At 43.1% G+C, this 19632-nt stretch overlaps 1 protein-coding gene across 3 annotated transcripts in view; it reads left to right on the top strand.

The window, feature by feature from the left end:
• Positions 1-19632, top strand: part of USP9X (ubiquitin specific peptidase 9 X-linked) — a 128990-nt gene that overhangs the window by 44211 nt on the left and 65147 nt on the right. For all 3 annotated transcript variants that reach the window (XM_029083039.2, XM_029083038.2, XM_029083040.1), the window contains exons 5-9: positions 3687-3799; positions 4394-4612; positions 11003-11118; positions 11295-11546; positions 11627-11765. In XM_029083039.2, coding sequence (XP_028938872.1) covers positions 3687-3799; positions 4394-4612; positions 11003-11118; positions 11295-11546; positions 11627-11765 — 839 coding nt within the window. The remainder of the gene's footprint in view (positions 1-3686; positions 3800-4393; positions 4613-11002; positions 11119-11294; positions 11547-11626; positions 11766-19632) is intronic.

The following is a 19632-nucleotide window of genomic DNA, read 5'->3' as shown; positions in this document are numbered from 1 at the left end:
AGTAAAGTGTTCTGAACACAGTAAGTGCTCAGTAAATATGATTAATTGGTGCAGTACTCTTATCACGGTATTCATTAAGTGTCTACTATAGGCAGAGCAACTGTACTAATCAGGTGGGGGAAAAATAGGCTGGTGAGAAGTACATTTAGGTTCTGACCCTCCATCCATTCATTTGTATTTGTCGAGGGCTTACTGTGGGCAGAGCACTGTACTAAGTGCTTGGGAGAGTAGGAGCTCAAAATCTAAAAATAAGATAGGGAGAGTTTGGCAGTGGCCACAAAATGAAAGGTGAAATTATATAAAGAGAAAACCAACACTGTAGTAGTCATTCTCTTTATTAAGGGCTTACTCTGTGCTGAGCACTGCCCTAAGCCCTGGGAAGAATACATGGGTGACAAATAGTTATGTTCCTTGGTCTTCAAGGGGCTCATGATCTAAGAATGAAGGAGGGGAGCGGGGTGGGTGACTGACCCATAGGAAGGATGCAAAAATGAAAACACGAAAGCAGCATGGAAGACCCAGACAGTCATATGTAAAGCAAGAGAGAGGAAAGACCAAACACATAGTCCAACAAGGACTAGGCTAATGTTGGAGTTGCAGAGACTTTGAGGTGCAGGAGCCCAAATCATCAAACATCCAGACACAATCCAAGCCTCCCAGTGTTCCAAACCGTTAGAGGCCTCAGGCTGCCCCGACCTAGGTTCTAATCTCGGCTCCAACCCCTGTCTGCTGTGTGACCATGGACAAGTCACTTAACTTCTCTGTGCTTCAGTTAGCTCATCTGTAAAATTAACACCCTCATGCAGCCCCAACAGGCATGGGGCCTGTTGGGGGAGGGGCTCCTGATGGAAGGCAGAAGGGGGTTCTGGTGGTATCGCTCAGCTGTCTGGAAGGAAGGAAGGGAGGCCAAGGAACACGCTGCTGAAGCTTAAACCCTCCCGTGGCCTCCTGTGTGCGGGGCATGTCTGTAGCGGGAACCCAGGGTGGCACAGGGAAAGGGGGGAAGGTGAACCATCTTTCTATGTGCCTTCAAAGTGGAAACCTTCATTTGACATTGTTTCTTGATGACAAGTTGCAAAGTAGGTCTTAGGATAACAGTCCATGATTGAAAGGAAAGAGCCTTAAAATCTGGTGTTTTCTTTCTGAAGTTTACATCCATCAGTGATATTTATGGAGTTCCTACTGTGTGCAGAGCACTGCATGAAGTGGTTGGGAGAGTACAGTACAGTAAAGTTGGTAGGCACGAGCCCTGCCCACAAGGAACGTAGAATTTAGAGGGAAAGTAGAAGAAGTCAGTCGGTCACTGGCTGAATGCTAGATCCTGAGCTTCAGAGATAGATGTGTGTCACTAACAAGGAGATAAGGCACTTGAAAGGACTTCTCAACTCTTTTTTTTTTCAACCCATATCCTTGGGAGGAGTAGAGATATCTTATTTTGTATTGCCTTCCATTTTCAGCTCATTATTTCGCCTAGAAAAGACATCTTTGTAATTTTTTAAGATTTTTTTTACTGGATTTTCAATAATAAAAACTCAAAGAAGGAGAAAATAGGTCACATCAGATGATCGCTTTGGTTGCTCCCAGGTGCCCTCATCCATTGTGTAAAGCTCAAAGGTTGTCCTACTAAGTCTTGCAGTAAACCCGTCCCAGGTGAGGTGTAATTAGGCTGTGCTCCTCCTCCACACTAGCAGTTTTCCAGTTTCCAATTTAAATCTAAGCCCTGCTGGTGCAGAGCACAGCATTAGAGTAGAGGATTCAATCCATCAATGGTGCTTATTGAGCACTTACCATGTACAGAGCATTGTACTAAGCGCTTGGGAGAATACAATTTTGCTAGAAACGATCCCTGCCCTCAAGGACTTCCAGACTAGAGGGAATAGATGTCAAATATATATATATATATATATTTTTTTTTTAAAAAAAGAAGGTTGAGGGTAGCTGTATTCAGCCCAATTTGCCTGTACCCACCCCAGTGCTTAGAACAGTGCCTTTAACAAAAATGCTTTAATAAATACCACAGTCATTATTATCTGGCCTGGATACCTGTCCTTTGTTATGAATTTAGGTTTTGGTAAGTAACCTTTCTATCTCCAAAGATGGGAAAATAGCCCATGCCTGATGACCCTTTAGATAGTAGGAGGCCGGGGGGAGAAAGGCTATGAAAAATGTAGCTGGACCTAGAGCTGGGGTGGCTACATTGCCTGAGGTATCCCTCTTGATCAAGGAATGTGTCTAAACCAAACGGCGTTCCTTGTCAAAAAACAAACGAGCCTTGATCCTGAAGCTTCAGGGCAGAGGCCTTGCCGGAGGGAATTAATGACAGTGCCAGTCGCTTGCCCAGCACTCTCATCCCTGCCAGTTGAATTTCCAGTACAGAAAAGAGTGCACTGAACAAGCAGGCAGACAGGGCATCAGCACGTTGCAAAACTACTCCCAAGACGGGCATGCAGCGTAGACCCTAGCCTTTGCCCTAGTGCCAGAACCAGGCAGCCAGCTCCTTTCAGGATTCCCGTTGAGCCGACCAGCGTACTAGTTGCCTCAGACAGTTCTTCGATGTGAAACGTTCACCACTGCTAGCATGTGACCCCAAGCACTGGGGTTAGGACCCAGGCCTTCTGGGACCCAAAAGCTATGCTTTTTTTGGCTGGACCAGCAAGCAGGATATCCTAAACAGGAGTAGGTTGAAATAATAATAATAATTGTGATATTTAAGTGTTAACTATATGCCAAGCACTGTACTAAGCGCTGGGGTGGATTCAAGCAAATTGGGTTGAGCACGGTCCCTGTCCTGCATGGAGATGGCCATACCAATTTTCCTCATGAGAAATGTCCGTAGAGGGAGAACAATAGTAATAGCGACTTTGCTCTAGATGTGTCTGTTTTGTTTGTATGTTTATTTCCACTCGGGGAAAACAGTTGGAGAAGGTATTTTCTGTAATCGAGTTAATTACTGGTAACTTGATTTCGTACAGATAAAAGCAGTGCATTTGCTCTTTGTGGGTAGGAAACATGTTTACCAAGTGTAATATTGCACTCTCCCAAGTTCTTAGTATAGTGCTCTGAACACACTAAGAACTTAGTAAATATTGAAAACTAACTGAAAATTCTCGTGTTAATTTGAGCTTAAAGGTAATTAAATCCCCTTTTTGCAGAATGCAACCATAGCACAACTATCTTTTCATAAGAACTTGGGTACACTATTAACTTACTCGATCAGTGATATCTATCGATGGTAACCAGTGCAAAGCACTGTACCAGGCACTTAGGAAAGTATGATACAAAATAGTAGATGCATTCCTTGCCCACAAGGAGCTTATAGTCTACAGGAGGAGACAGGCAGGCAGTCACCTGACCCCAGCAGAAGTCTTTTTTATTTATCTTTATGCTACCTAGGCCCAACGTCATGCTAAGGTGGAATCAGTCAGGCAGTGGTATCAATTGAGTGTGCGCTTCTAGATTATACAGTTCCTCCCAGGCACGACTGTCTTTTTAATTCTGTCTATAGGTCCCCTGGAACCTGATATGTTGCTCTGCACACAGTAAGTGCTGAGTAAATCCAGTTGATAGCTAACGTAAATTAACTGCAGTGACCAACACTTTTTGACTTAAATGCCTAACACTTGAGTTCATTACTGTCACAGAAGCAAAGAGGTATTTTCTTAACCTAGTTTTCTTATGTTTCCCAGGCCTCGATGTAAAAAGTGAAGCATGTCAGCGTTTTTTCCGAGATGGGCTAACAATATCTTTTACAAAAATCCTTACGGATGAGGCAGTGAGTGGATGGAAGTTTGAAATTCATGTGAGTTTTGCATGTGTTTTATGAGATTTTGATTCAAAAAGGTGACTTTAACTGTGAGAAGATTGTTATATCGAAACTTTAACTCTGTTGTAAACTGTAGAAATGGTGTCATTTTACAGAGGAGTCCAGAACGTCTCATCTCTGCCTGTGTGTGCATTTGTTGATAAAAATGATTTTAGGGAGAGTGAAGTAGCTCTTGATGTTGGAACTGATGAATCATATTTTTAATGCCAAAGATTCACATAGGGGAAAGAAGGGAGAAGAAATTAATTTTTCCATTTTAGCAAAAAAGTCTACTGAATTTGAGTAGCCAAGAGCTGGGATTTTGGAAAGATATTAAAGAACTTCTCTGGCTAATCCCGAAAGGCTACTGGGGCAGGGTATTTGGCAAGTAATCCACATGACCCCTTTTTTTTTTTTCCAATCCTGAGAATTTTAGTCTCAAATTCCAGTGTTGGGGAAGTTAGATTCTACCCTAATGGCGTCATTTGTCATTTGTAGAAAAAAAGAGACGTCTTAATTTGGAGAGATTAAAGGGCAAGATTCTTATTTTGTTTTCTAAAACTATAAAATGTTTTGATTTCTTCAAAACAGAGATGCATTATTAACAACACTCATCGTCTAGTGGAACTTTGTGTGGCCAAGTTGTCCCAAGACTGGTTCCCACTCCTAGAGCTTCTTGCCATGGCCTTAAATCCTCACTGCAAATTCCATATCTACAATGGTACACGTCCATCCGAAACCGTTCCTGCAGGAGTTCAATTGGCAGAAGATGAACTCTATGCCCGTCCTCCTGATCCACGATCACCAAAAGTGTGTTGGTTTGTTACTTGATAGTTACGATAACACTTCAGCATTTTTTCTCCATTTCAAGGTGGTTTTTTCAAACCTTCTTAAATAAGGAAGTAGCATTTAAAGTGCTTCCTTTGGTGTTTTGACTGTCTTTGTAGTGTTCCACTTTGCGAAACTTACTTAAAATATTGTCTTAAAAGGCCAGGGTATCTTCTTATAGGAGTGATGTGTTCGTAACTTTCTTCAAGAGTGTTTTAGACGTTAAAGTAACCATTTTAAGGAAGACAGTGATTTAAAATGCCTCTTTAAATTTTAATTTCCTCTTCTATAGGAAAAATCTTAAATAAAGCCCTCTTTAAGACTTTTGGGATGTGGCGGCAGCATCAGTTAAAACCTGATTCTGTGAATGGTGGGAATTTCAGGGGCTCGAGGGGCTACTTCCAAGGACCAGCTTGATCTACAGGTTGCCTTTGAAAGAGTTTTGTTAAAAGAAAATGAAAACACTAGGGCAGACCATTGAGAATCACTTTTTTATACCTGAATTATAGTCCTGTTAAAGTAGCTGATAACAAGGAGTCTAATTATAAATGACAAGTAATGCTAATTGTATAGTATATGCTGAGCCCTCTGCTTAGTGTTGGGGGAGGTAACAAATGATCAGATCAGACCCATACCCTGTCAACACAGGACTTGCAGTCTAAGAAATAGGGAGAGAGGGAGGTGTTTTCTCCAGGTGGGGAAACAAGGCTAGAGGTGGGACTGGTCGTCTGTGAGACCTTGGGCAAGTCACTTCACCTCTTGGTGCCTCAGTTACCTCATCTGTAGAGTGGGGATTGAGACTGTGAGCCCCATCTGGTACAGGGATTGTGTCCAACCTAATGATCTTGCATCTGCCCCAGCATTTAGTACCTAGCACATAGTAAGGGCTGAATAAATAACATTATAAAAAAGGAAGTGGAAAATTGAATCAAGGAGGTCAGCCCGCCCTCCCAGAGGGAGTCTCTTGCCTTTGAGAGCCTCCTGAACAGAGTGTGGTGGCAGTGGGGAATTGGGCTCCAGATCAAACTAGAGGTCTGCGGGGTATTGTCCAAATGTTTTTGTTTTTTTTTCCTGACTGTGAGATCTGGATACCACACATGCCACTTCTGACTGCTTGAGAAGCTGCGTCGTCATCTCTTCGGGGCTGCGTCATCATCCAATGGCAAGGCAGGATTATTAAACTGCAGGTTATTTCCTTGAAAATACCTTTTCAAGTCCCTGAGGGCAGTGATCCTCAAACTTTTATCCTGCAAAACGTGACAATTTCCACAAGCCTCCATGGCGCATATTAGCAAAAAAAACCAATGCCCCCCCCACCACCTTGAAAACCAAAAACCTACTCTCTTTGACTCTCTGAGCACTCACCATGTTTTTAAAGGGTAGCTAGTAGCATGGAGGAGAATTGGCTATTCATCTGCCTCATTGGAGATCCTGTCCCCTGGAGTAGAAATTTAGCAAGTAGCCACCTTTGGATTAGGAAGAGTTAATATTTGCAAAATCTGCTTGGAAATGTTTCTTGCAGAATCTGTTTCATTTGTTGGATTCTAGCTTTAGGAATCAGATCGTCTCTTGACTTTTGTACTGCTTGCTTGCAGGCTATCCAAGAAGCTTGCTATTTATTATACAGGCAAAGCTGAGAATGGTGTGATGTTGAGTGAGAGGCCAGCAATTCCAACTTTTATTTTTAGTAGTATTTTTTAAGCACTTACTATATGCCAGGCACTTGACTAAGGGCTGTGGTAGATAAGATAATCAGGTTGGACACAGTCCCCGCCCCATGTGGGGCTCAGTGGAAAGAGCACGGGCTTTGGAGTCAGGGCTCATGAGTTCGAATCCCAGCTCTGCCACTTGTCGGATGTGTGACTGTGGGCAAGTCACTTAACTCAGTTCCCTCGTCTGTAAAATGGGGATTAAGACCGTGAGCCCCACGTGGGACAACCTGATTCCCCTATGTCTACCCCAGCGCTTAGAACAGTGCTCGGCACATAGTAAGCACTTAACAAATACCAACATTATTATTATTATTATTATTATTAATCCCCATTTTTCCAATGAGGTAGCTACAGCACATAGAGGTGAAGAGACTTGCCCAAGGTCACACAGCGGCCAAGTGGCCAAGCTGGGATAACCCTGGTCCTCTGACTCCAAGGCCCAAGGTCTTTCCACTAAACCACGCTGCTTCTCCATTCCTTGTTTTTTAGGGATTATAGACGGGAATGAGTATTTCTCTTCTTCCTGGCCAGTTCTCCAAGAGCTACTGGTGGGGGTGGGCGGCGAGGGTGGACGGTAATCTAGCCTTCTCTTTCCACTCTCCTAGAAGTGGCTATCCAGAAAGGAGAGGCCAAGCTGTTCCTCCAGCAGCCTGAGGTGGGAGTCCAACTGGACAGAACAAAGTCTTTGTGCAAGCACCTCCTTCTCCATCGCCCCCTTAGGCTATTCAGGCTCTCCGGTATTAGGTGGCCACTTGGTAACATCATGGGATAAGTTTCACCTTGGCCCTGGGGTTTTATAATATTGGTGGGGTCCCTGCTAGTTGGAGCCTGTGGGGCAGAATTTTTCCTGCCTAGATTGGTCATTGTCATTATCCTCCTCCCCTATGCATGCCCTTCAAAAAGGAGTTTATTTCTTGGCTCAGAGAGACACCCTCCACTCCATCTACACAGAGGCTAGTTTAGGTCCTCTGGGCTTTGTATTTAAATCTGGGATAGGCAAACCTGGGGTTCAGAACCTGAACAGGTCTTAAAGGGTGGTGAGATAATATTCTTCTGGCAGGTTCATTCAAGACCCAGGCATGACATAAGAAAAAGAGCTTGTGGGTGGTAGTTGCTGGCTTTTACTCTTAACCCCATCTTAGCTTCCCCCTCACTTTGTTCAAGACCTCTAACTAAGCTGAATATATTCTTTCTCTTGAAAATGTGTTTCCTTTGTTCAAGTCCTAAAGGCCAGAGTGTTCCCAGGGAGTCACTTGGGCAGAGTTAAAATGCCTCCAACCGAGCTTTATAAACTAAATAAAATATAGTTAAGCCACCCCATTTAGGAAAGCATAGAATTTTGCTGATGTGGAAATCAAATTGCACTTGTTCCACTCTAATAAGAACCCTCTGGAAACTCACAATACAGCTGTTAATCATAGGGGAAGGGTCCTACAGAGCCTCAATTTTTATTCAAGTACAGTGCATGCCTTGATATATCTTCACTAAGTTATCAATGTAAAATTGAGACAGTTTTCATCTGTACATATACTACAGGCTTCAAGGCCGTTCTTTGTATCTAAGCAAGATTCCCGAGGCTTATTAGCCTCAAGATTTTAAGAGGTTTCCCTGTCTTGTCCCACGACTTAGTTCAGCAGGAGGCTAGTCATTCAGTGGTGTTTACTGAGCACCATTCTAAGCGCTTGGGAGAGTATAAAATAACAAGAGGGTAAACGTCCCCATTTTGTATTGTTCAGCTGTAAGAGAATTTTTGTGTAGGGCAGCCTGATGGAACAGGGGATCAGCATGAAGAAGCTCTTTGGGGGCTGCAGATTTGAGAACACAGGAAGGCCCCCTGAGCTACAAGGTGGTTGTGTATTGAAATTCCCCAGGGCTTCAGGACTATGAAGCAACCCCCAGGGTTCAGACTGGGAGATGAAACTTCTGTTTTGTGAATGATCTCATCATTTTGTAAATGTTTTTGTGTGTTTTTATGGTTTTGCACTGAAGTAGATGCAAGATAGTTGGATTGGGCTCAATCCCTGTTCCACCTAGGGTTCACAATCTTTAATCCCTGATTTGCAGGTGAGAGAACTGAGCTACAGAGAAGTGAAATGATTTTTTTATGGTATTTAAGTGCTTACTATGTGTCAAGCACTCTACTAAGTTGGAGTAGATACAAGCTAGTCAGGTTGTCTCACGTGGGGCTCACAGTCTTCATCCCCATTTTACAGATGAAGGATTTGAGAAACAGAGAAGTTAAGTGACTTGTCTAAAGTCACCCAGCAGACAAGTGGGACAAGTGGCAGAGCTGGGATTAAAACCCAGGTTTGTCGGCATTCCCCTGTATTAGCACAGAATACTAAGGAGGTGAGAGAGATATGTCCTTGATCATGACCATCTCAGTTTTAGCCTTAGGTTTGTAATGTTTTTATTCGTGAAAGCCACCCTTAATGTAAAGAAGCCCTCTTTATGTTTTGTTCCCGTAGTGTCTCAAAGCTGGTAGAAAGAGGGGACATTGAAAGGTTCTCCTTTTCTCTTGGGTCCTTCTGTTTTCCTTCTAATGGAGGCTTTTCCTGATTGATTTTTCTTTTCCTGGGGTAATATCCTCCCAAGTACGACCTCAGCGTTTTTGCACCACCTCAACCCTTCATATGCTCACAACCACCTGTAAATACTTCTGTAAATATCAGTTTACATGTTCTACTATTAAAGCACTTGCTTTTCCAATTATCCTTTCCAGTCTCTCCTTTCTTTCTTTTTTTTAATGGGATTTAAGTGCTTCCTGTGTGTCAGACACTGTACTCAGCACTGGGCTGGATATGAACTTTTGAGGTTGGACACAGTCCTATCTGTAAGTTATTTTATGTTTCTCTTCCCTAATAGATTTTTAAGTTCCTGGAGGGCAGATCATGTCTTCTACCGCTGTGGTACTCTTTGGAATACAGTGCTCAATCAGTATTCTCGATGATTGCTCTCTGGCATAGTCACTCACAGGCATATACATATATGCGTGCATACGCACACTTTCTCTCTCGTTCTGTCTCTCAGTTTCTCTTACATTCATCGTACATGAGTCAGTGACAGCTGCCGTAAGGGCCAATTTCCACAATCCTTGCCTTTTCCCGGTGATTCCTTCTTCATCAGCCAGAGTATTGGCACATAGTAAGCACTTAACAAATACCAGATGAGACTCTCTCACATCTGGAAGTGGATTTGCTACATTACTGATTATCCACACACCTTTTTCCTTCCCTTCTTACCCCTCTGGCAAGGTTTCTGCATCCACTTCAGCAGCTCTGCCCAAGTAACTTAGCCGGAAGTCAAACAGTTCCCTGGAGAAGACAAACTAGCTATGTGGTAGCCAGTGAATGAGTCGATCAGTGGTTTTTCTTCAGCTCTTATTGTGTGGAAAGCCATTGTACTAAGTGTTTGGGAGAACACAAAAGAGTTGGTAGGCACAATCCTTGCCCACAAGCAATCTAGTCATCCAAAGGGATGGTGACTTTTAAAAGCAGAAGCTGGGGATGGCCAACCCTCTACTACTTTTACACAACCCCAGGAAGCATCTTCCAGTTCCAGGCTTAGAATTAGTCCAGTGATGAGGGCCAATTCCATGAGCAACTCGTTCTCAGGTGCAATTCCCTACCTCCAAGCTGCTGTCCACTAGTCATCCACAATAATGGTTTGAGTGCTGCCCCAGCTCTTTGGCATAACATCTTGCTCCACATCTGACCTGAGCCCGGTGTGTACCTTTCATTTGGACCTGAGCCCTGGGCTGGAAAGCTCAGGATTTGCAGGAGCCAGGCCGTCTTGTCTGCCGAGAGCCACTTGTGTGACAAAAATTCAGGAAACATGTCCTCTGGCCCCTTTCTTCCAATTCAGCCAGACTTACCTGGCTCCTGGACAGATATTTCTTCCTGAGTTGAAAACGGTTTGTTTAAAATGATAATAATAAAATCATCAAACCTAAAGAAACCAAGAAAGGACACAAAAATGGCAATTAATGTTGTTTGAAAGATAGAGGCTCTCAGCAGCTTAATTTTAAAAATAACTCATTTGTAGCTGATTTTTTTGAAAAATAGTTTTCTTTCAAAAATATTTCCAGTTGTCTAAATATGATTGATTTTTTTCCCTTAAATTGGTTGGATTTCAATTCTCAGAAATAATTTTAATACTTTAGAATGTACCCTCTTCCCCCCACCCCCAAAGCTTAAAGTTTTCAACTAAAAATACTTCCTTCATAAATGGCTAGGGGTTGGACAAGTTTATCATTCCAGTATCTCTGGATTCATCTTAATTTTGTTGTTTGTATAACAAATCTGTGATGTTCTATTTTTGGTTAGTTTGGAAGTCTTAATTATATTTAATGACTGTCTTCCCCTCCAAACTGTATGATGATTTTGGACAGGGAATGGGTCTGCTAATTCTACTGTACTTGCCCAAGCGCTTAGTACAGTGCTCTGCATGTAATAAGCACTCAATAAATAGGATTGATTGTTTATCAAAAAATGGCCCTTTAAAGTATCAGCATTTCAGGTTAACCAGTTTTCTTTGTTTTAAAGTGAGTGCACAGCAATTTATTTTTTTTGGTTTTGTTATTAAGGAGTATCTGGGATCAAGATTTTGGTTTTGCAGATATTTTAAAACGGAAATAAACCTTTATCTCAATGTATTTCAGGGTTGGCTTGTGGATCTCATCAATAAATTTGGCACATTAAATGGGTTCCAGATCTTACACGATCGCTTCATTAGTGGCTCAGCATTGAATGTTCAAATCATTGCAGCTCTTATTAAGTAAGTTATGCTCAGAATTCAGTGTTTATACTACTTCAGAAATTTGGTTCAATATATATTGAAATTCTGTTTCCTTGCTATGAAGGACCAAGATACTCTTAATTTATTATTAATTAGTGTACTGAGTCAAATGTATCTTTCTAAAATGCAATATGCTATAATTTTTTTTCTTCTAGGCCATTTGGACAGTGCTATGAGTTTCTTACGCTACACACAGTGAAGAAGTACTTCCTTCCAATTATAGAAATGGTTCCACAGTTTTTAGAAAATTTAACTGATGATGAACTGAAAAAAGAAGCAAAGAATGAAGCCAAAAATGATGCTTTGTCGATGATAATCAAATCGTTAAAGAACTTAGCTTCAAGGGTTCCGGGTCAAGAGGAAACTGTAAAAAATTTAGAAATATTTAGATTAAAAATGATACTTAGGTAAGACTACTATGCTCTTGCAACGGCCATTTGGGGGTGGATCTTTTTGTTGTTGTTCTTAAACTGGATTTCTTTTGCAGATTGTTACAAATATCTTCCTTCAATGGTAAAATGAACGCACTAAATGAAGTTAATAAGGTGATATCTAGTGTGTCCTATTATACCCACCGGCATGGTAACCCAGAAGAAGAAGAATGGCTCACCGCAGAAAGAATGGCAGTGAGTTGTTTGGTTCCTCTTTTCATCATGGTTGGGGAGGAGATTATTTCAGGCAGATCATGTGGCGGTAGTAGTTTGACAGTTAGCCAGATAGGTTTGGGAATCATCTGCTTAGATGGGGCAGCTGAAGCCCTGGGAGTGGATGAGCCCTTTTAAATGTTCATGTAATGTGAGAAGAGTAGGAGAGTCAGAATAGAGCCTGGATGGAAGCTCACCGTGAGAGATAGAGTCGAGATGGTTCAGTTTGTTGGAAAGGCAGTGTGGGCAGAACGGTTTTGTGTGTCACACTGAGGCATGATGATTTGAGGGAGCTCGTTGAGGGTAGGGATTGTGTCCTCCACTAACTCTGTTCTGTTTATCTCCCAAGCTGTTAGTAGAGTGCTCTGTACTTAGCAAGTGCTCAATAAATATCATTGATTGATAAGTGGAACCTAAAGAACAGAGACTTCTGGGAAGAGAGGACTGTTTTGTGGCAAGGGGGAAGAAGGACCAAGATGCAAGAGAGAAAGGAATTTTGGAGTTATTGGATTTTATGGGGTAAAGTGACAGGTCACGATGAGCTCTTTTGGGTGGGTGATTGAGTTGAGGTGAGCAGGAGGGTGGTGGAGTTGAGGGATGAGAAAAGGCGGTGGCTTGTGGGTTGCTGGGAGCCTCTCGATGAATGTTGAATACCCCAAGGGTCAGTGTAGGAAAAGAGAATGAGGGAAGGATGGAGAAAAAAAAAAAGCCAGATTCTCTCAGAAAAGCAGGGACAGAGTGGTAGATGACTACATTAGTCATATTGGGTGGCAGAAGTAGGTAATGGTTGGGGAGGGGCAGAATGGCACTGGGGAGGGATTGTAGGAAGGAAAGATTGAGGAAAAGGCTTACTCTCCCCTTAAATGACAGCATCACCTGAAATTACCACTTGGGACACCATCTTATTTAAACAAGGACCAAAGCTTAGCAAGTTCACAGTACTGAACAGAGGTGTCTTGAACATTCCTATTGAAGTCAGAGCAAAATGTTGCTTGAAGACACTCAACAAGAAGCAACCTTGTAGAGAAACAGCGATGCCTAGGGGATAGAGGACAGGTCTGGGGTCAGAAAGACCTGAGTTCTAATGGCGGTTTTGCCATGTGCCTGCTGTGGGACCTTGGGCAAGTCACCTCACTTCTCTGAGCCTCAGCTCATCTGTAAAATTGGGACTAAGACCGAGAGTCCCATGTGGCACATGGACTGCGTCCAACCTGTTTAGCTTTTATCTACCCCAGCGCTTAGTACAGTGTCTGGCATCTAGGAAGAACTTAACAAATACCATTTAAAAAAAAAAAAACAAACCCCACATACACACAGAAGCCCTCAACCCACACAAACATGAAGCCTCTTCAACGATTCCCAGCTGTGTAACAAGAGGATCAGGAAGCCCTCCCCACAGTCTTGCTGAAACTTCTTGGTAAAACCTGGGCAAACCACCTCCCGCCCACCATCTCCCTGCCTCACACTCTAAAATGGGGAATTCTTACGGGGTATGTGCACACTGTGAGGGTGGAGTCTTAAATGACTTCAGAGCTGAGAACCTACACAAGAAGTTATACTGATAATGTGAGTGAATCCGTGCATGCCACCTGGTCTCTGTCAGTCATGTGGACCCAAAGACCATGTGCTGAAGTGACCAAAGCCTAATGTGCTTATTAGAGTACTCTGCTCATGGTAAGTGCTCAATAAATGTGATTAAATGAATAATGCCAGTGCTGGGCAGTAGCCCAGGAAACTGGTGTAGAAGAGAGCATTCAAGGTTTTCCTCCATATATAAGAGGCTTGCTGCCCTCTCTGTTGAAATGGAATTATTTCTAGAGCATTTTACATAAAACTTTCCCACTCTATGGGGAAAATACTAATTTCTCCATAACCAGATAGCCATCAGTTCAGATCTGGTGGGTGACTCACTTTTGGAGCATGCCAATTTTGGGAAAGTAACTTGTGTTTATTTAGGCAAGTTAATTGGGAAGAAAACATTCATTTTTCAGGATAGCACGATTAGAGCTGGGCGGCATCATTTAGTTCTTATTTCGAGGGAGTGGGATTGTGCAGAAGTTATTGCCCCATGTCTGTGCGAGTCCTTTCCAGAGAGCCAATTACAGGGTTCCGCACCTGGTATGTGAACAGTTCATCTCAATTAATGACAGAATATCCCAGGCAAGGCCTGTTTTGTTTACAGAAATCAAAAACCAGCATTGACTATATGGGTTTGTTTTTTTTTGTTGTTGTTTTTTTGAACATTGCTTTCCCTCAGCCTGGAGCAGCACAGAGGGAAATGGGTATGGCCTGTGCCAAGCCCACAGCCTCTTTCACCTGTCACTCCAGAATTGAGTGCTCACCACTCTGCCTCTGCTGCCCAAGGGGACAGGAGAATGGCAGGGGCCCAAGAGCAGCAGTAGCAATAACCATTTTGTGATACAGTAAGGGTTCACCTTGAATTCTTGTTCTGGTAGGGTGAATGGTGGTAGCCAAGCTTCAGCCAGGGTGGGAATTCCAGGCAAGATGGGTTGAGCTGTCAGAAGATTCCAGAGCATCAGTCTGCGATCTTTCTTCTGGAGATTGGCTGGTGGCCGGTTTTTAAATCGAAAGACCTCCCCTAGATTTTTAGTTGATGAAAGTTTAAGCAATCATGCCAGCTATTTTTTTTCCTTTAATGTTCAAACGTTGCCGTGGGTTTTGTCCTGATCCTTAACTGGCATTTTTGGTGGGGAGGGGCAAGAGAGAGAGACGGAGATCCTAAACAGTAACCAATCGGTACTGTTTTTTGAGTGATCACTTGTGTGCAGAGTACTGTAATGAGTACTTGAAAGACTATATGATTGCCTTATCCTGATAGAAATACACCTGAAAGTAGGTCTCCTAATGCTGCCACATAATAAACGAAAATCTTAAGGAGCAGGTATCCTTTGTGCAGTGAGGCCAGAAAATGGTAATATATTGGCATCACCACTTTGCTTCAGTTTTGGGGGAGAGGGCAGAGGAATGATGAATAAGCACTTCATTAAATCTGTTCTTCACTTTTGGAGGCTGAAAACTTCAGAGCGAGAATGGGATTGACTCTTTGTCAAAATGTGTTATTTGTCTTTCTTGAAGCCCAGTCTCCCTCTTTGCTTAGAGAATTATTTTGAAGTACATTGCTTTCCTATTGGACCCATCTTAGTTGCCACTCTTTGTATGTGTGTCTAGAAGCTCACTGTGGGCAGGTAACGTGTCTTCTGTATTATACTCTATCAACTGCTTAATACAGCGCTCAAGAAACACCAATGATGATCTAAATGCAAGGGCATGGGTGAACTTGCAGTTTCCCACTTGTCACTTTCCTCCTTCTAGAACTTTCATTTTAAGGTGTTTTTTATGGAGGTGTGATTATACACACAGGCATCTTTGTGCCATGCACAAGGGCTACCACTTCTTGCTTTAGTGTTGTGTTTTCCAGGATCACTTCAGAATATGAGGGATCAGAGTGGGACTTACTGTCAAATAATCACGAACCTGGGAAACCCAGTTTAAAAACCCAGGCTCTGGGTTTAACTGAATCCTAGAAGGGATTTAAAAAACCACCTGGTTCAGCCCTGGAACCCTATAGGTTTTCATGTGAGCCATTAGGAGCAAACCTGAGAGGGATTTTGAAGGTTGGGTGTCAAGAAGACATGACTTTCACGGGCACAGAGACCCCGTCTTCCCCCCAAATGCCAGTTGGGGGGCTGAAAGCATCCCCGGCCATCCCCATAGCTCAATGGTGAAGAGAAATCTGCAGCTCAAGAGGATGTTGGAAGAACAGAGCCCCCCACTTGAGAAGAGAAGCAGCGTGGCTCAGTGGAAAGAGCACGGGCTTTGGAGTCAGGGCTCATGAGTTCGAATCCCAGCTCTGCCACTTGTCGGCTGTGTGACTGTGGGCAAGTCACTTAACTTCTCTGTGCCTCAGTTCCCTCATCTGTAAAATGGGGATTAAGACTGTGAGCCCCACGTGGGACAACCTGATTCCCCTATGTCTACTCCAGCGCTTAGAACAGTGCTTGGCACATAGTAAGCGCTTAACAAATACCAACATTATTATCACTTGGCTCCATAAACCCCAGCTCAGCTTCACTGTTCTTGCAGGGCTCCAAGACAGGCCCAGAAGAAAGGAGCCTCTGGTTCAGGCTTGGGGACTTGGCCTTGCAGGAGAGCTAATGAGGGAGAAAGGGCGCCATCACTACCTTCATTCTCCTCCAGGGCCAGAACAGGCTGGCAGCTCACCTTACCCACAAAGCTAATGGCTTTGCCTCCATGAGGTCACTCCCATGAGAGCGATGGTTCCTCATGATCCTGTGGTGCTGGCAGCCCCGATCCAGCCCGGCTCCGTGCCTCCGGCCAGTGTATTTCGTCATTCTTTCACGAGAGATGGCCGGCCTCCTGGGGCCCATTTCGCTTCTTCCTTCTGACAGCCGGGAAATCTGGCAGGTGGAACTTGGAGCCCAGTTCTTCCTTGTTGGCCCTCACTTGATGTGGAGAACTGGTCAGCATCCTTTGAATAAAAACCCTTCCTAAACAAAAAGTATTGCTTAAATTACTTCAATTAAGCCCATTTTTAGGCCTAGCGACCCTCACTCAATTCAATTAACTTTTGACCTATCTTCCATTCATTCCATCATTTCCATATATTATGTGTATAACAATACTTGGGTATGGGTATTGGGTATGTTATATATAAAACAATATGTGTACGTATTGCACATATATATTTGTGATCAAGATGTTTGTATTTAAGTGCTTAACTATGTGTCAAGCACTGTTTTAAGCACTGTGGGAGATAAAAGTTTATCAGGTTGGATGCAGTCCATGTTCCACTTGGGGCTCATAGTCTTAATCCCCATTTTACAGATGAGGTAACTGAGGCACGGGGAATTTAAGTGAATTGTCCAGGGTCACACGGCAGGCAAGAAGTGGAGCTGGGATTTGAACACAGGTACTCCAACTCGCGGGCCAGTGCTTTTTTTCACTAGGCCAAGCTGCTTCTAAAGTGGACATTGCACTCTGGAAAGAATCCTTACAGTGCCTACCGTGAAAGGGTGACTTCCCAAAGCCATGCTATTTGTAATCCCCACATTCACATTACTGACTCATACTTAGCACCTGGTCTCTTTTGCCTGGACTTGTGGTGTTAGCTTTTCGCATCCTTAAGTACATTACCTTGCACTTCTCATGAATTTCGTGTGTCTTTTTGGCCCAGTTTTTTGATTTGCCTAAGTCACTTTTCATTCTATTCCTGTCTTCCAAGGTGTGAACAGCCCAGTCCAATTTAGTATCATGTGCAGGTTTCATTAGCATATTCTCAATTCCTTGAACCAGGTCATCAGTCAATTGAATTTAATTAAGTGCTTTCAGAAGCACCATTTTTGGCATTCAGAATTTGAAAAAGAATATTTTCTTAGGTTCTAATGTTCCATTGTAATATTGTGGTATGGTGGATATCATCTTATTTATAGTGCAGTGCTCTGCCCGCAGTAAGTGCTAATATACCATTGATTAATTGGTTATATGACTGTAACATTTATAACGAACAAATACTCTCTGTAAGATAGCCAACTTGTAAATAAGACACAGGCAGACATGCCCGAGGCTTTCTCTGTTACTGCCTGGCTCCAGGCCACTCCTGTATCTTTCATCATCTTACACATTGGTTCGCTTCATCCAATCTCCCACTCCTTGCTCTTTCCAACCTAACTTTTTTTCCTGTGTCTCGTTCTCGACCCTCCCATCACCAATCCATTGCCTATAACTTTGCTCTGCCCTGGAAATCCCTCTTCTTCCCAGTTCTCCAGACCATATCCCACCCCTTCTCCACCGCCCTCTTGAAACTACACTTACCCCATGAGGTATTTCTCTTCCCAATAACCACTCTTAACAATCAATCACCAGTTTTTATTGAGCACTTACTGTGCTGAGAGCATTACTGGTTCCGTAGGACTCAGTAAAAATAAAAAGACAAAGCAGGAAATGAGCGCCTAAGGAGGAGCAGAAATGGGAGACTACCATCCTGGCCAAACCAAGGTCAGAGAGGGTTCCCAGGAGAAAAGGAATCAAGGGGTCAAAGAGGATTAGAACAATGAGCCCATCAGACTTAATTAAAAGGAGGTAATTTGAGATGTTGGGGAACAAGGTCTCAGTGGAATTAAGAGGGTGAGAAGGAGAGAGTGATGGTGGAAAGGAGGTCAAGGTAGAGGATAAGCAGGCTTAAAGCACTGAGAGATTGTCAATTTATGACATTTATTGTGCACCAGCTTTGTGCAAAGGACTGTCCTAGGCTTTTGGGGCAGTTCAACATCAACAAGATTAACATTCCCTGCATTCAAAGAGCTCACAATCTATTGGGAAGATAGGCAAAAATTGCTTACAAATAGTGTAAGCAGAAGGCAGAAAGTAATAATAAAATAATACAATTATATCAGGATGAAATAACTGAATAAGTGCAAATTAACATGCCCATATTCACAAGTGCTGAGAATAGTAAAATGCACAAGTGTAGGGTGTTTTGAATTATTCGGGGAAGTCTTCCTGAAAGATGTGAGATTTTTAGGTGGGCTTTGAAAACGGAAGAGCTGGTGTGTTTGCAGTGGAGGGAAGGAGAGCTCCAAGCCTAAGGACCATTGTAGAGTAGGAGCCAGGAGAGTTGAGAGCCAAGGTGTGGCCAGGTGAGTTTGGGAAGAGTGAAGAGTGCAAATTGGAGAGTAAAAGTTAAAGATAGTAAGAGTTGGTGAAGAGCCTTGAGGCCAACTGTCACGAGTTTTTGCTTGATGTGGAGAGATGCCACTGGAGAATTCTAAGTAAAGACATGCAAGTCATGCGTTATTTCTAGAGGACTTTCCAATCGGTGGCATGTAGAATAGGTTGAAATGGGAAGAGACTGAAGCCACAGAAACTAGTGGAAGTTGAGGTAACTGGAGGGTGCAGAGGGTACCAAAGAAAACTTTTTACATACAGGGTAGACTTGAGGATGATTGAAAGTAGATGGGAAGAAGCCAGCAGAGAGTGAGAGGTTGATGGTGAGACACAGTTGGGAGCAAGTGAGTCGGGGTGTTGTCCAAGATGCAAATAGAGGGGAGAGGCTTTGAGAGAAAACAGCAGACCTCTTGAAACAGCCTGGAAAGAGGAAAATGAGAAGATGGGGTTAGGAGAGTGAGGAGGTGGGTGGGGGATAGGGAGACTTGCATGCCTGATGGTTTTTCTCTTATCAGTGAAGAATTTAGCATGGTCGTTAGAGGTAGAAGATGTGGAGATTTGGGGGGTGGGCTTCAAAAGGGAGTTAAAGATCTGAAATGGTGGGTATGTGTGTCAGAGGGAGGAACAGTATGTTGCTGTGAAGTTATCGCAGATGGTGGTAATTTGAAGCGGGAGAAGTCGGTCCAGTTTCTTGATTTCCACCACCAATGTTTAGATGCTAGGGGATCCCAGAGTAAGGGGAATAGTGAGGTGAGAGTAATTGAGGGATGAACACGCACCCCACCCCCCACCCCACCCTTTCACAGTATTGAGGTAAGGACACACATTCACACCTTCTGTACTTATTTTTGTAGTGTCTTGCTCTTGCAAGTTGTACCTGGTTTTTTCCCTCCTGCCTCCACTCGAGGTATTCCCACTTGTCTAGATATCTCTTCCAATGATGGTAAAATCCAAGAGTATAGGACCCCATGTCTTTGACTTTATTGTTGTCTTCTAAAGCACCTCGTACAATGCTAAGCATAATGATGCTCAGTACCTTTTGAATGAATGGAGGAATGAGTGAATCACAATTTCAGTTCTTGAATTATTAGCCTAGGAGGTCATACAGGTCATAAAACTTGTAACAAGTAGATTTTAATCTGAG

The sequence above is a fragment of the Ornithorhynchus anatinus genome, chromosome 18 (assembly GCF_004115215.2).
Source record: "Ornithorhynchus anatinus isolate Pmale09 chromosome 18, mOrnAna1.pri.v4, whole genome shotgun sequence".
Classification (NCBI taxonomy): Eukaryota; Metazoa; Chordata; class Mammalia; order Monotremata; family Ornithorhynchidae; genus Ornithorhynchus; species Ornithorhynchus anatinus.
Note: the sequence above shows the minus strand (reverse complement) of the source record. Positions and strands in the feature narration are given on the sequence as shown.